Source organism: Suncus etruscus, chromosome 5, assembly GCF_024139225.1.
Source record: "Suncus etruscus isolate mSunEtr1 chromosome 5, mSunEtr1.pri.cur, whole genome shotgun sequence".
NCBI classification, from domain to species: domain Eukaryota; kingdom Metazoa; phylum Chordata; class Mammalia; order Eulipotyphla; family Soricidae; genus Suncus; species Suncus etruscus.
In genome coordinates this window covers 98,516,992-98,533,392 of record NC_064852.1, presented here as the reverse complement: position 1 = coordinate 98,533,392, position 16,401 = coordinate 98,516,992, and the positions used below count along the sequence as shown (strand labels likewise).

General features: G+C 40.0%; 1 protein-coding gene across 1 annotated transcript in view; it reads right to left on the bottom strand.

Moving 5' to 3' along the window:
* STK39 (serine/threonine kinase 39) overlaps positions 1–16,401 on the bottom strand; it is a 308,961-nt gene that overhangs the window by 239,532 nt on the left and 53,028 nt on the right. The window contains exon 2 of the mRNA XM_049773425.1: positions 8,222–8,334. Coding sequence (XP_049629382.1) covers positions 8,222–8,334 — 113 coding nt within the window. The remainder of the gene's footprint in view (positions 1–8,221; positions 8,335–16,401) is intronic.

Sequence of the window (16,401 nt, the reverse complement as noted above, 5' to 3'; positions counted from 1 at the left end):
ACTGTGGAAATAACCAAACCAAAATGAGAAAGAAGATAATGTAGGAAAGAACGAGATCATTTGTCTCAACTGAAGCAACGTTTTCCAGAAGTCTGTGAGGATGGCAAAAATGAATTATGAAAAACAGAATGTTACAGAAATTGTGTAGAATCTAGAATAATGCCTCCATTTTTATTTTTTTTTGCCTTCTCTGAAAATAAGTATGTGTTAGTCTCCTTGTTGCTGAGCATGTATAAATCCAGAAACATATGTCCTGGCAATACTTACATTTATTTACTCTTTTAAAAATAATGGGATGCTAATTACATTAGTAAATTATTTCTAATAAATGATCAAAACACAGCAAATCTGACTGGTATACTACTAAGTTATACATATACTCAGGTTGGTATAGCTTTAAACCTATACAAGTAGGGGGAATGGAGTAATAACAGTATTGGGTATTTGACTTGCATGCAGTGGACCCAGGTTTGATCCCCGGCATCTCATACGGTCCCACCAAGCACTGCCAGAAATGACCTCTGAGAGCAAAGTTAGGGGTAACCGCTGATCACTGCCAAGTGTGGCCCAAAGACAAAAAAATAACTGTAGAAATAAAATAGTTTTGCAATTCTCATGTTTACTCTCCAATCCCTTAAAAATTAATATATTCAAAATATGCCCTACTTTCCCATTTATAATGTAGCCTTTAAATGTATTACACTTGGGAAAATCAAAGCAAAATAATTACAAAGCCAAGCAGTAAGGGACAGATGACATAAAAAAATTTAATGTGTGGGACCTGAAATGCTCAGCATTAGCGAAATAGGCATGTATTTTAGTGCTACTGCTATCCTGGATATAAAAGACTACTATAAGAACCAACCAATAAAACTTGTTGCCATATACAATAAAGAATTTGGATATAATTAATTTATCTAATTAGGTTATGAAAGTTCAAAGAGTAAAAATGAATAAAAAAATAAATGGAAACCAAAGCAATAGTACAGTGGGTGTACTATTGCCATGCACATGGCCAACCCAAGTTTGATCCCCACATTCTTTAAAATCTTGAGTCCTGCCAGAAGCAATCCCTGAGCACAGAGCCAAGAGTAAGACCTGAGCACTGCCAGGTATGGCCCAAATTAAAAAAGGAAACAAAAAGACATTCATAGATTTTAAAAAAAATACACAAATACATTCTAGCTACCAGCTTCTTAAACTACTTCACACTGGTGTCATATTTTCCCATAACAATAACATTTTCAAAATATTCGTATAATCAGGAGCCGGAACAATAGCACAGTGGTAAGGCATTTGCCTTGCACGTGGCTAACCAGGAAGGGCCTGGGTTTGATCCCCGGTGTCCCATATGGTCCCCTGAGCCAGGAGTGATTTCTGAGTACAGAGCCAGGAGTAACCCCTGAACATCATCGGGTGTGGCCCACTGGTTTTGTTTATTTAACTCTTTAGTTTGTGGTCCTCATCCAAGTGCTCAAGGTTGGGTTAAGAGGACTATTCCTCTTAACAGTGCAGTTAAAATTCGCAGTGCAAAGCGAATTATGAGATTGAACCTGGTCCTACTGCACAAAATATGAATTCCAGTCCTTTAAGAAGGTAACAACCCATCTGACCAGAGAAACAGCTCAGATGTCCCCAAATACTATAACTGAATTTAAAATTACAGTATCCTATGCCACAAATTGGTTAAGAAATAACTGAAATACTCTCTAAATATCTAGGTTCATTCTTTAAAAAAACTTACAAATCGTAGCTAATTTACTTATCTATAGAGGAAGGAGGAAGGGAAGGATGAAGCAAAGAACAGACCAAGAGAAATGAGAAATAATCAACAAAATAACACTGGAGTAGAAAACAAAATGATGGAATGGTTGGTTGGTCGGTTTGTTTGTTTGTTTGTTTTGGAGGAAAATCAGTTCCTGATTTACCTACAATACTATAAATGAGACAAAGGAAAATAACTAGACCAATGATACAGGAAAAGAAGGGCAAATGCCAGATTTTAACCAGTGCAAGAACGAGACTAGCTTTTATATGGCCAATAGAAACACAGAGGGCATCTGTGCCTAAAAAGCTCTTAAAATCCCTATGGATTTTTGCCATACAACAGTATTGGAGCAACTTAATGCTATCCTGAATTATAAAACAGACTTTACTATTAATTCACAGTACTTTTCATTCAAATAACTTTAAAAAGGATTCCATTCGAAGAATTTTTGAAATAATACAATTCCGTAGAGTTTTAGTGATACAAATAAAGTTTGCCATTGAGTATAACTCCAGGTTGAAGGAATGAGGAGACCAATGGCAGAAATGGATTATTCCAAAGTCCACAACCCATGTGACAAGCACAGACCAGGGCAGATATTTTGCCTCTATCACAGGTTTTAGAATTCATCACTATTATGTACTCATTTTGGGAATTATTTTCTACATTTGTCATTCATCAAAGCCAAAATACATTAAACAATTACATATCTGTTTAAAAATAAAATCGCTCAGACTTTGGGGGGGGGGGTTTGGGGTCACACCCGGCAGCGCTCAGGGGTTACTCCTGGCTCCACGTTCAGAAATCGCCCCTGGCAGACACAGGGGACCATATGGGATGCCGGGACTCGAACCACCGTCCTTCTGCATGAAAGGCAAACGCCTTATCTCCATGCTATTTCTCCGGCCCTGCTCAGACTTTTCTTTAAGAAATAAGCTCTCAGGGTACAGGGTGATGATTTCTCCTACAAATAGATTTAAATTTTGCCACTGAGAATTAAGTTACAATTTTGGTAGCAGGGATGTCAGGTACAAAGCTGCCTGTAACTAAAAGAAACTAAATATATGCATCAGGTCTAAAAATAAAAATAAATGGTCAGGGAAGGAGAAATAGTATAGACAGTATATGTATTTGCCTTGCACATGGTCAACCTGGGTTTAATCCCCAGCATACAATCAGGTACCCTGAGCCTACCATGAGGGATTTCTAAGGACAGAATCAGGAGTAAGCCTTGAACACAGGACAGGGAGGGAGGGAGGGAGGGAGGGAGGGAGGGAGGGAGGGAGGGAGGGAGGGAGGGAGGGAGGGAGGGAGGGAGGAAGGGAGGAAGGGAGGAAGGGAGGAAGGGAGGAAGGGAGGGAGGGAGGGAGGGAGGGAGGGAGGGAGGGAGGGAGGAAGGAAGGAAGGAAGGAAGGAAGGAAGGAAGGAAGGAAGGAAGGAAGGAAGGAAGGAAGGAAGGAAGGAAGGAAGGAAGGAAGGAAGGAATGAAGGAAGGAAGGAAGGAAGGAAGGAAGGAAGGAAGGAAGGAAGGAAGGAAGATGAATAAGTATGTAAATGTCACGTAAGGTGATGAACCAAAATTTTCCTCGATTCCTGGATAAAAAGGTAGGTTTGCTACAGTTTGGGAAAGTGATTTTGAGGATAAACACAATGAAGGACCACTCACACTTGTGGAATTCACTGTCCCTCTCTAGAGAGACACAATTTCAGAAAAGGGAGATTTATTCTTCACTCTTGTAAAACATTTTAAGGGAAACCAAGTGTACCCCTGAGTAGCATCCCTAACCTTTGAGGTTGACCACAAACCAAGGAACCAAGCTCTTTCAGGAAACCTCAAGGCTCCCTTCACATTACACACACTGGAATCTGTGACAGTGGGTCAAACAATTTAGTAAGCCGAAAGCTCCTACTGTAAATCAAGAATGAACTCCCTCACTAGAATACACATTAGAGAATATATCAATTGCTCAGCCACTTAACCATATCTAGGCAAAGAGACATCTCTCACTCAAAGTTCTCATCTAATCTAAACATAAAGAGTTCACTGGTTTTTCAAAGAACAGAAAACCTTTCCTAGAACTCCTCCACCTAAATGAGTATCGAGTTTAGTAATTATGGAAACTAGGAGATAGTTCTTAAGATTGGTCACATGTCTTACATGCAGAAGGCCTGCTTCTAACTCTGACACACATCTCCTATCTCTCCCAAAGCAGCCCCCAAATACTGAGCTGGCCTAAAAACACAAAAACAGCAACAAATTACAGAATCAGCTTGTTCTAAAACTAAAGACATCTTCCAGAAGGTACTAAACTAATTACTAGTAGTAATTTACACCACTGTAAGATTGAAGTATTTGGACATCTAAGTTAACAAGTCACGCTGGAGTGTCTAGGTTGGTTGTTATTATTACATTAATAGCCCCTTGGTTTCTGGATGGGGGAAGGACAGGGTGGTTTAGGTCATACCCTGTAAAACATTCAGGGTCTATCCCTGGCTCTTACAACCACAAGATCCCTTGTGGATCTTCGAGGAATCAGTGCCTTACCTCCTATAAATTTCTGCCCTGCTGTCTAGAAAAATTACCAGCAAGATCATCACACCCGGAGAGATAATAATATAATGAAGGTGATATGAAAATACAAAAGAATATAAAGGAAAATAATTTATAAGTAACTAACTTTTGTTTTTGTGAAACCAGTAAAAAAAAATAGTTAATTAAGGATATTCTGAAGTAACTGCTATTAAGGTAAAAATCTTTTTAAAAAGCATATAAATGTTGGGGCTGGAGACATAGCATGGAGGTAGGGCATGCATTTGCCTTGCATGCAGAGGACGGTGGTTCGAATCCCAGCATCCCATATGATCCCCGAGCCTACCAGGAGTGATTTCTGAATCATAGAGCCAGGAGTAACCCAAAAACAAAAACAAACAAACCAAAAAAAGACATATAATTTTATCTTCCCCAACAGATACCCTAAGCTTATTCCTTTATTCATTCTTTACATAAAAGTAGACTTTAAATATTCTGAGGAAAGGAGAGAGAGAAGAGAGAAAGAGAGAGGAAGTAAGATAGTGTTACATGCTCAAGAGAGCATGAGCTTCTCCAAAGGCAGAGCTTCTCCCCACAGGACCCAACAATAAAGCATGAAAGTCAACATAGATGTGGGTAACAAGTGCTCAGGCACCATGTACCCAGGCAACACATGTGCCTAAATTCATCTTTTTTAGCACACAATAAACAGTCTAAGCATATCATAAACAAATTAAAGAATGATTATTAGAGCTGTAATCCTATGGACTTGAAGAAATACTACAATACTTCCACAGTTCTGCCTATTTTATTTAGATGATTAATCAAATAATACAAGTGATCACACCTCACACTTCTTTTACTCGCTTCTTTCTCAGAGAAATTGACTGTGTGGTTTTTAACTTCAGTAACTACAACCACTTCTATTCCTTCTTCACTCAAGCCTGAAAAAAATAACTCCACAGCCACTGGAAAATTTTCCAAGAGACCCTAATACAAAAAGCAGCAGAGTCCAGGGACAGGCATTAGAAACAGCTGTGTGCCATCACATCTGGCCTCTTTCTGTGAGCAGCTCCCATCTCTAGCAGGAGTCAGGACAAAGATGAAGGAGTAGGGCGAGAGAAGTAGGTAAGAAGTGGCAGTCTTAACATGTGTGGTTCACTTCAATGACAAGCAAAGAACTGGTAATTGTCCACTTCCATGGTCTCACAGTTCCACAAGATTCAACAATAATTTTCAATTAACACATGGTGCAGTATGTGCAATGAACAGAGTGCCAACATGAATGGACCCCACCTACAGGGATACCGGATGTCTAAACACTACTAGAATAGGAACTCACTGAAATAATAAAAATGTGAGCAATAGCAGTTTCAGAAATCAAAAGGATTACAGCAATTCTGTTCCACCCAACCTCATGTGCCAGTAACTGTGTCACAAAGACCTGGTCACTTTGGGCAGCCTATACTGTCAATTTTGTTTTATTTTGTCTAGACTGGGAGGAGGTATATCTAAAAGGCCAACTGCCATTGTCTCCTGCCCCATTCCATCCCACCCTACCCCCACAGCCAAAATGAGATTAAAAACCATTACAAAGTAAAAGGGTTAAAATAAAGCAAAGATAAAAATAATGAACCAATATACCTGTTATTTAAAAATGATGATTATGTATCTTTACTATATTCTATGCATATGACATGGGCATTTGTGGGACCATAAGAATAAGAGAAGTAAATTAACTAATAAAATAACCTCAGATTAGGCACAAAGCCCTCTTTCAGTGTCTGTCCTTCTGTTGACAGGTCTCACTAAATTATGTGGATCCCAATCCCACTGCTGTGCTTCCCAGTCCCAGGGAAGCAGAGGAAAGTACATGTGAATAGATGGTCTCTTTACTCACCTCCATGGACCCATGGGCACAGCTACCTTCACTGGCAGCTCACTGACTGCTGATAAAAAAAAAGGTTTTGGGCAACTGAGAGCTTGGAACAGACCAGAGATCACAGCATCTTCCCAGAAGGCTGATTCTCAAATTGTCTGTCAGGGTCCAACATACCTTATACATATTCTAATAAATAGTCTGTTGGTGGTGGTAAAAACAGAGGACTATGAGATCTCCAACAGAGCACTTCAAGCAAGTACAATTATGTTGAGCCAATGATTGAATGATATTTCTAGTGATAAAATTTAAGTGTGTGTGTGTGTGTGTGTGTGTGTGTGTGTGTGTGTGTGTGTGTGTGTGTGTGTATTCAGTCTAGAAACAGAATTTGAAGACTGCTAAAGGGATCTTGGAGAGCCTCCAATTCAACTCTCCTTTTAAACAACATGAAGCTGTTAGGTAACTTGACTAAAGTTAAAAAAGCGAGTTTGTGGCAGAAGCAGGACAGGACTCTCCCTCGAGTTTGCTCAGTGCTTTTTTTCCACTTAGAAAAAGTGACCTTGAAAACTGGTCAGATGACAAAGGCATAATTTTCCTGGTCACCCTGAGAGCAAGCAACAGAAGTATGCAGTAACTATTTTAACAAAGCACAGCTGAAATTTTGAGATGGACAACATTTATGCCAATGTTTTAAATTAACTTTAATTTGTGGAGGCCCTTGCTATAATCTGAGTTTTAATTGGCAATCTGTTCCTTCAATCCGAATAAACTCTGTGTCATGTATCCTAATTTAAAATGTAAGGCCAAACATATCTGGAAAAGTACAGCTTTACCCTTGTACTTAATTTATACTATAGTGTACTGTAATTAAGCCTGAAATAAAAGCAATATTCTGAGTAAAGACAAAAAGCTCTTGTTAATGGCATTCCATTCCCAATGTAGAATATAACAAAAGGCTTCTTCATTTGGAGCCAAGTGTCATTATACTTTGTAGCTTCTATGCAGCAATTAGACTAATATTTGTACTGGGATTAGTGTTGGGGAAACCAATCAGTTAACTCCTCCCCTGCAGTTTTCTATTAGCCCCAATTAAATGGCCCCCAAAAAAGAGAAAGAAAGAATATCAGCAGGCAGAATGACAAATAAATTTTTGAGATTAAACTCTCAAAACCCTTCACAGTTTGCTGGACCAATAATAACCATTTGCCAAGTTATTCACTTAATAATGAGCCAGTTAGTCCAAAAGCAAATGTTCTTTCAACTAATTAATGCTACAATAGTCATAACCACACTGGCAAGTGCCAATTATTTATGTAATAACATATTTCAGTTAGAATAAGAAATACAGGTTGCTATAGGGAAATGCAAGTTATATGGCAGTACTTTGAAATTTACAGGTGGTGTTTATTTATTGAAGCCAGCATGACTAACCAACTGGGGAGTAAATCCTATTTGTGTCATAATTTTAAACTAAGGACCAAAAGCTCACTGTTTGACTCTTCACGTGGTTTCACAAAACTATAGGTCATGGGAGTCTTCCCAAGTTTTATAAAATGCAGTGTCAACACTGGGACTATCTCCACCTGGGGATTATAAGAACTAAGCAAAGCACTCTTTGCAGAGCAAAGTAAATTGTGCCTTATACAACAAAATCATAAGGTGTGGTACAAAACATCAGAGAGAAAAGAACAATATAGGCTGACAGGAAGTTGCCTTTGCCTTCTTGTCCCCTGCTTCTCAAGCCCAGCCCAATTCCACATACACATCATACAGAAAAGCAGTAATGGATGGCAGGGAGCTAGCTCCAACTAGCATGTGCAGAGTATGAGTTCAATACCTAGCACTGTATTATCCACCCAACATTACTGGCTATAGCCCTGGTGGCCTTCAATGCCTCATCAGCTGGCCCACACCTCTGGGCCAAGCTCCAAACAGACACAAAAAGACTGCCAGGACAGGCCCCAGACCCTTCCAGTTCCTCCTAATTAAGAACATAAAGGAAAAAGAAAAGCAGGCAATGGGTATCCCCTTCACTTTTACTTACTAATAGTTCATCCATACTGGTCTGGCATTTTTCCAAGTTGATCCGCTTGATTGCTACACGTTCTTGCCTGGGTTTGCACAGGGCAGCCTGAACCACAGCAGTAGCTCCACTGCCTGAAACAAAATGAAAACAAGATTAGCTATCAAATGGCATGCAGTCTGGCTTCTATTTATGACCTGCTTCATCTGTAAATATATATATTTTTAAGTCTTCTATTGGAAGTATTTAAGACATTACAGCTTTGTAAAGGCTGTACTTTAAATCCTAAAATAATTATCACAAGTAAAAAAGGGAGAGAGCTCAAACTTTTCTAGAGGATACAATTTCTTTCCTCCAGAGGCTGACAAAATAGCACAGTGACCCAGATCAAAAAAGGCTGGTACAACAGTATGTTTACTGCCACAGGAATAAAGCCTGAGTAATTGATTAACAGTAATGGGGACATAAATATCTAACACGAATGAAAGCCATGACTATCCTCTGGCCCTGCTTATTTTCTAGCATTCGGTACCTGAACAATATCAACAGCTTTTTTTGCATTTCAACTCAAACCAAAACCACTCCAGCCTTTCTCTTTCAGGATTTCTGCAAGATGCTGTAGCAACTTAACTGCTCTCAGCACTCCTGGAACTTATTTATTCTAAGCCTGCTCTACAATTAGAAGAACAGGAATCAACCTGAGCATCCTCGTGTCGAAAGCAAGACTTTCAAGAAAGCCAAGCAAAATGATGCAAATGTGCAATTACCAAAGCTCTCCTCATTCATACAAATTTTCTATTTTTAAGGTTTCATGATCATTAGCTAATGTACTCAAGTGCCTAAGAGACAAAGTCGTGTCATTTTCCCTATTTTATAAGAGTAAAATGCAGGCATGTAATGATTTGTGGCAGAGCACACAGAGCTCCTAATCGGATTTATATTCAACCAGCGCAAAAGACCTCCAAGTTAAAGCATCTCAACTCAGCAAAGAATACCAAAATTTTCATTCAAGTCACATTGCAAGATTGTCAATGAGAAGAATGGATTGTAACTCAGGACTGTGCAAAAGGTGACCAGATGTGACAAAGTACACTCCCCCTGAAGATGCTTTTCCTCACTGGTAGCATCCAAAGGAGAAGGAAGACGTCTTGAAGAGAGGTGTTAAGTTTGTCTCTGCACCTGATAGAAAGGCGAGGCGTTTCTAACAAATCAGGGCTTTCTCATCGCCAAGGAACTTCCCCGCTGGATGTCTTTGGAGCAGAAATTCTGCCCTTTCACCAGTTTTGTGCTCTCATCATCCACTCTGACCCCCTGACCTGATAATTTAAGCAGATGATCATAGTGCTCCAAATCTAGCGTTCTAATCTCAAGACTCTCACTCCAGGAAGTCCAAGCTGTTTTGATTTGGGAAGAAAATATACCAGACAGCAAGAATTTTATTCAATATGTCTCCTCACAACCCTGCCCATTTCAAGATTATCCTCATCTTTTATCTGTGAGAAAGCTGGGACTCAGAAAATGTGCCAGCAACTAAGTCAACTGGGCCAGACTCCAAGGGCCATGCTGTTGTCAATACTTCCCACAAGCCAGAGCATACTCATCCCTTCCTCCCTTGGTTTGGTCTCACTAGGAAACCGACTGTCCTCTGTGACTGACCAGAATAGAAACCCCCTAGAGGGAAAGTCTGAGTGGGTCCTTTGGGAGCTGTCAGAAAGAGTACAGTTGTCAGAAGAGTACAGATTGTTTAACAGAACCTCCTCTCCCTAATCTCATTGTTTGCTCCATCAGCTGCTATCCACGAGTCCCCTTGGGCTAGTCTTGCAAAGGCCTTTCATATCATGGCAAGCTGGGTTCAATCCAGAATGCTCTAGATAACAGGGCAAACACTACAAAGAGCCCTGCTGATAGCAAATTATATTTTCCAGTCAAGGTCTCCAAAACAAAAAACAATCACAGGGACTATGATAACAAGCTTACTAGCACAGGGTCCACCTGGTACCCAACAGAGAAACCAACAAGTGTCTTTACCAAACTGGTGATGAGAAGTCACTCTCAGCTCTAGCTTCTATAAATCTACCCTCACATGCACACACACGTGTACACACACGCACACCAGACACACACCATCCTTATAATAAGCATTCTGAAAGAGTCTCAAATCAGAGGAATGGGAGGGGGGAAATGGGGAAAATATGAAAGTAAATTCCCACAAAGGACAAAGTGCTGATAACTAAAGGTTGGTGCTACATCATTAGTTACACCTGGACTATCAAGCTCCCCACTCCCTTCAGCAGCACATTCAAGCACAAACAGAAGAATTCAATAGAAGTTTGGTGGGGAAAAGTCCTTTATTAGACCTTTGTGACTAGGAGCTATTTTTGCTTTACAACTTCTGCTGGCTAAAGAAAAACTGGTAGCCTTCTCATCACAGAAGGGACTAAATATGAAACTATGGCCGGAAGTCACTGTTGCAACACCAACAAGTACAACTGCTCACTGCACAAGATTCTGCTTGGTATTGAAAGATTTTTTATAGCAGAAAGGTAGTTCAACAATCATGAGAGGTGCTGGTTACCTTCAAGATCATCATGTTCAAACTTTTACTCTGATAAAAACCGGAAGGAAAGAGAGCGCTCATTAGAGATCAAAAACACCAGCACTTTTATCCAGACTTCCCAGACTTTTCACAACTGCAAACATAACCAATGTGGGTTATGTAAAATGCCCAAGCTACAGTATTTTGTTATGACAGCCTGATGAACTGTCTAAAATTCTTTCCCTGTCCATTCTAAAATACCCTCCCACTTCTACCAATGGTAAGTTGAATCATACATATTAGAGACTCTCAAAAACTTCCTTCCTAGGTACACAAATGCAATAGGTAAGATCTAACCCAAGGGCCTCCACTGGATCATTAGAGTCCTACCTCTTAGGTTCATACAAACCTTGAAAAGATTAGACATTAATTCAATCCAGTCTTAGTATTGATTCCCTTTGGATGTTGAGACTAAACTCTAAGTCTGTTTCCTTAAAGGGCACCTAAAATCTACCTGGAAGGCTTAAAAGCATGTGTCTGGCTTTCCCTTTGGCACTTGCTTCTTCATCTGAACTTGAAGGATGTAAACTCAATCTGCAGTTTATATGACTCCCACAGGAAAATAGGGAAGACAAAGTAGCTCTGGGTCAGTACTAAGTTTAACTTTGCTTCCAAGGAAGAATCAGTTGGCTTAAAAGGGGAAAAGACAAAGCTATATCAGAAAAGCAAGAGACTAAACGATTGCTATGGGTTCATAGAGCAAAATGAGCCTAAGAATCTAAAAATATAAGACAACAATCCATAGAACTTAAGAACAGTTACAAGTTAATATACAATCACTAAACGTTTTGCTGATGGTGTTCCTAAGAATCTAGACTACAAGAAAAATTACTTTAAGGTTTTTTTGTTATGCAGATTGTTTGAGTTCATACCCTAGTCCTGCCATGAACTAAAGCTTATGCTGGTGAGTTATTGAAGCTCTCTATGCTTTCATTTATTTGTAAAGCGGAAATAAGGAGCATGAAACTCATAGAACAATTGTGAGAAATAAATGAGTTCCTATATGGAAAAATCTTTGGAACCATGCCCAGGGCATAGGAAGCACTAATTAAATTGCAGCTACTATTATTACTCCTAGGGGAAATACCTCTGGATCAACCTGTGTCTTGCCAATTTGTCATTTTAACAGTTTCATGATGGTAATGAACAATAATTTATTCAGTCCTTCTTCCACTACTTAATACTTTTCTTTACTTCCAGTCCCAACCCCACATCAACAAACATCTGATACTTTTAAAAATCACATACCAGCCTCAGGAACTATTCTTTATGTTAAAGTTAGGAACTGGCAAACTGTCCAGTTGCCCTTTCTCATAAATGTCAGGATTTAAACAACAACCTAACAAAAAGATATTACATTAACCTCTGTCAGGAGAGTAAGCCAGTGGAAGGATCTGTCACCACATCATACTAAATAGGAAGCACAGAGTCAATTAAGGTTGCCCCATTTCTTAGTATATGAACAAACTCCCTAATTATGCTTATTTATTCTTTCTCTGTGAATAGAATCCAGAACTATACCAGGTCTTCAATTTAGAGGTGACACTTGATGGTAATGGTTTCTTCCAGTTCCCTTACCCACCTTATCTCACTTTATATATTAAGTGACATACCTCAAAGCACACATGGCAATTTAGGATCTGCCTACATGACACCACCGACTAGTGTGTCACTTTTCTAACTTTTGTAGAAAAGCTAAAATCCAGAAATTAGGGCTGGAGCGATAGCACAGCAGTTATGAATTTGTCTTGCATGCAGCCAACACAGGTCAGACCCCAGTTCGAATTCCGGCATCCCATATGTGCCCTCAGCGCAGAGCCAGGAATAACCTCTGACTGGTGCCGGGTGTGACCCAAAAACCAAAATAATAAAAATAAAAATAATAATAATAATAAAGAAATAAATAAATCCAGAAAGTGTGAATTCTTCGAACATGACCAGAGTCTAGCAAGTCAACTTTTAAAATATAAAAGAACTATTATAAATCCCATGAAGTTCATTACAGGCCATACCTTGCCTCCCTGCATTACTGCTCTCTGGCTTAAAAACCTAGACCCTGGAGCCGAAGAGATAGCATGGAGGTAGGGCGTTTGCCTTGCGTGCAAAAGGATGGTGGTTCGAATCCCAGCATCCCATATGGTCCCCTGAGTGATTTCTGAGCATAGAGCCAGAAGTAACCCCTGAGCACTGCTGGGTGTGACCCAAAAACAAAAACAAAAAAACAAAACAAAACAAAAAAAACCTAGATCATTCCTAACCAGATGACCCAAATATTAAAATATTTATTAGACTGACTACATATGCAAAGTTGCCATTGTTCTAAATCAAAAAAAAAATCACATTTCCTAAGGTTCAACATAATATGTAAGCACATTCAAAGCACACACTCAAACTTGGGGTTGCTGTCTATAGCAACCACCCTATCACACAAAGAGAAAACCATCACAACTATTCTTTCATTTGGTGTGTTATATGTGAGATGAGCAGACACACAGTTAATACCCAAAGACAACATAACAGAAACTTTGCAGTGGTTTTAGGTTCGTACTGTTGAATAAATTCCATTATAAAACAGATACTACACAACAGTCCTGTCTACATAATACCATGCACACTGTGTGTAGGCACAGCAAGGCTGTGAGGTTGCTGTACCAGATTTTGAGGAAAAAAGAATGGAAGGGAAGAGAAGAGGAAAAGAAAAAGAAAATGGAGAAGAAATGGGGAAAGGACAGGAGAGAAGTGATGGTAAGGGCAGAGGGATAGGGAAGGAAAAGGGAGGGAGAGAGAAGGAGGGGAGGAGACATGAGAAGATGGAAGAAGGGAGTAAAGGAGAAGAGAGGAGAGGAGAGGAGACGAGACGAGAGGAGACGAGACGAGACGAGACGAGACGAGACGAGACGAGACGAGACAAGACGAGAGGAAATAGAACAAGAGAGGAGAGGAGAGGAAATAGAACAAGAGAGGAGAGGATAAGAGAGAAGACCAGGGCCACTTAGTCATGTTCTTTTGTCTTATTTGTTTTTTTGTTTGTTTGTTTTGCTTTTTGGAACACACCCTGCAATGTTCAATACTGGCTCTACACTCAAGAATCACTCCTGACAGTGTGCATGGTGACCATATGGAAAGCCAGAGATTGAACCTGGTAAGTTAAGTGCCTTACCCACTGTATAAGGCAAGTAAGTGCCTTATCCACTGTACAGTTGCTCCAGCTCCTCATCAATGTTCTTAACATTTCCCCACTGAGCTAGATAAACTACCTTACCTGGGAAAGCACAACTTGTTAAAAACCCTTTAGAGGTCACAGACCTCAACATAATAAAGCACCACTTGTATGTAACTCATCAAGAACCATCTGATAATGCCACAGAAAAACAAAATGTAGCCTGAGGTTCTGATCTTTAGACTGATAGAGGAAAACTGGAGTGTAGAATCAAATTGGAATGCATGTCAGTAAACTCACCTTGGACCTTCAGCTGCGTCCAAAGTTACGATATTTTAAAATGGGGGTGGAGAACACTAAACATGTTCAGAAGGGTTATGGAAGGGCTATGGGTGGAAATTATCTACCTCAATGATAAAATCAATCATTCAAATTTATTTTTATATAAACAGGTAAATTTTAGGTACCAGATTAAAGGTGAGGACATTTATTCAATATAAAGCTATTACAGGGCCAGAGAGACAACATAGCAGTAGGGTGTTAGCCTTGCACATGGCCAACCCAGGACGATCCTGGGTTCAATTCCAGGCATCCCATATGGTCCCCCGAACCTGCCAGGAGTGATTTCTGAGCATAGAGCCAAGAATAACCTCTAAGTACTACCGTGTGTGGCCCAAAAAACAAAAAAACGTATAAAACTGTTACATGACACTACATGGAAACTGTAGATAGGTGAACGAACACACATGAAGCAATCAGGGGGAAGCAGCTACAGACAAAAGGCAAAGCTGGGACCAGAGTGATAACACAATAGGTAGGACATGTGACTTACACATGGCAGACCCGGGTTCGATCCCCAGCATCCCCCCACCAAGCCTTCCAGAAATAATTCCTGAGCACAGAGTCAGAAATAACTACAAGAGCATTGCAGGGTGTGGCCCAAAATCTAACAAAAAAGCTGGGTCTATATAGCAGAGAGAGAGGCCCTGGAAAAGCGGACAATCCACAAGCAAGGAGGATGAACACATTGAACCCATATGCTTTATGGCATTGGAAGTTGTTGGTAGTGGCAGTTACTACCAAGGAAAACTCCAGGGAGTGTATATTCCTGAAGGCATTTCAGACTTGCCAAACTTTTTTCAATTCTAGTCAAGTATCAAAGGAAAGCTTATATTGTACTTATCAGAAGATATTAGGAACTTCAATTTTTAACAACTGGATCCTTTGGGCTAATGTTCTGCAGGTAGAAGCCATGCAAAGTGAGGCAGGCTAAGACAAAGAAGGGCTGCTTGAGTAGGAAGACACAATTTCAGTGGCAGCCAGGAGCAGAGGTCAGTCCATCTCAGCAAACAGTGCACCAGGCCCCAAACTGCAGGAGAGACACAATCCTATGAGCAAAACTAATTTTTATACTCCATGAAAAGTCACTCTGAAATCCTTGCCCCCTACAAACTCAAAGCCCCATGATCTGGCAGGGTTGAATAACTTCTTGTTCTTCTCTGAGGGGGTTGTCAGCTCCTCCCAGCAGAACCCACTCATTTTACTGATTAAATCAACTGACTAGAAGCCAACATTCCACAAAGGAATGTCCACTGCTGTTCACATAGATAAACAGATACACCCACCAGCAAAGGCCAAAAGACACAAGTCTCCTGGTTCTAATATAGTTTTAATGCCTCTGAAAGGATGTGGGGCAGCTTCCAAGGCCTTAATGCTACAACCTTAATCCACCTGCATACATGCTGCCTTTACACACTCTAAATGCAGACAAGCTTGGGAAAGCACAGCCTGAAAAGTAGACAAAACAGCACACAAGAGAGAACACTCCCTTCTCCCAGCAAATTACATCAGTTTATTGGGCTGAATGAACAAAAGTTAGATGTTTAGCCTCCAGCAGCAATGAAGAACCTTGATTGTCTAAGTCAAAGGTTAAAATATCTATAATCCCATCCTTAGAAAAGAGCCTGGAATTGAGCAGATTTTCTCAAAGTTATCCTAGATAGGATAACTATATCAGGAAAACCAACTGTGTCTATTTAAATAGCAGATTATTGAACCCATGTCCAACCTAATGAATAATTCCAATTGGAGACTTGTAATCTGCATTTTAATATACTTCTCCAGTGACACCGAAGGCACTGTGGTTTGCAATACTGTTACTGTTTGGGTATCATACATATCACTTTACCTCCTTTCAGCATCCAGTCCTCATCCAGAGTAGGCATTGCCTTCTATCATTGCCTGCTAGTCCCTTCTTGACCTATTCCCTTTCCTCCCCCAGTAACAAACTTTCTCTAAAGACCAGTTTTTGTGCCCTTTGTTTCTATTGTATTTTAGTACTAGTTATTCCACCAACTTTGTTTCTTTATATCCTGCATATGTGTGGGATATACTGGGTCTGTCCCTTTCTCAGCAGGATATTCTCCAAGTCCATCAGCAAACTGC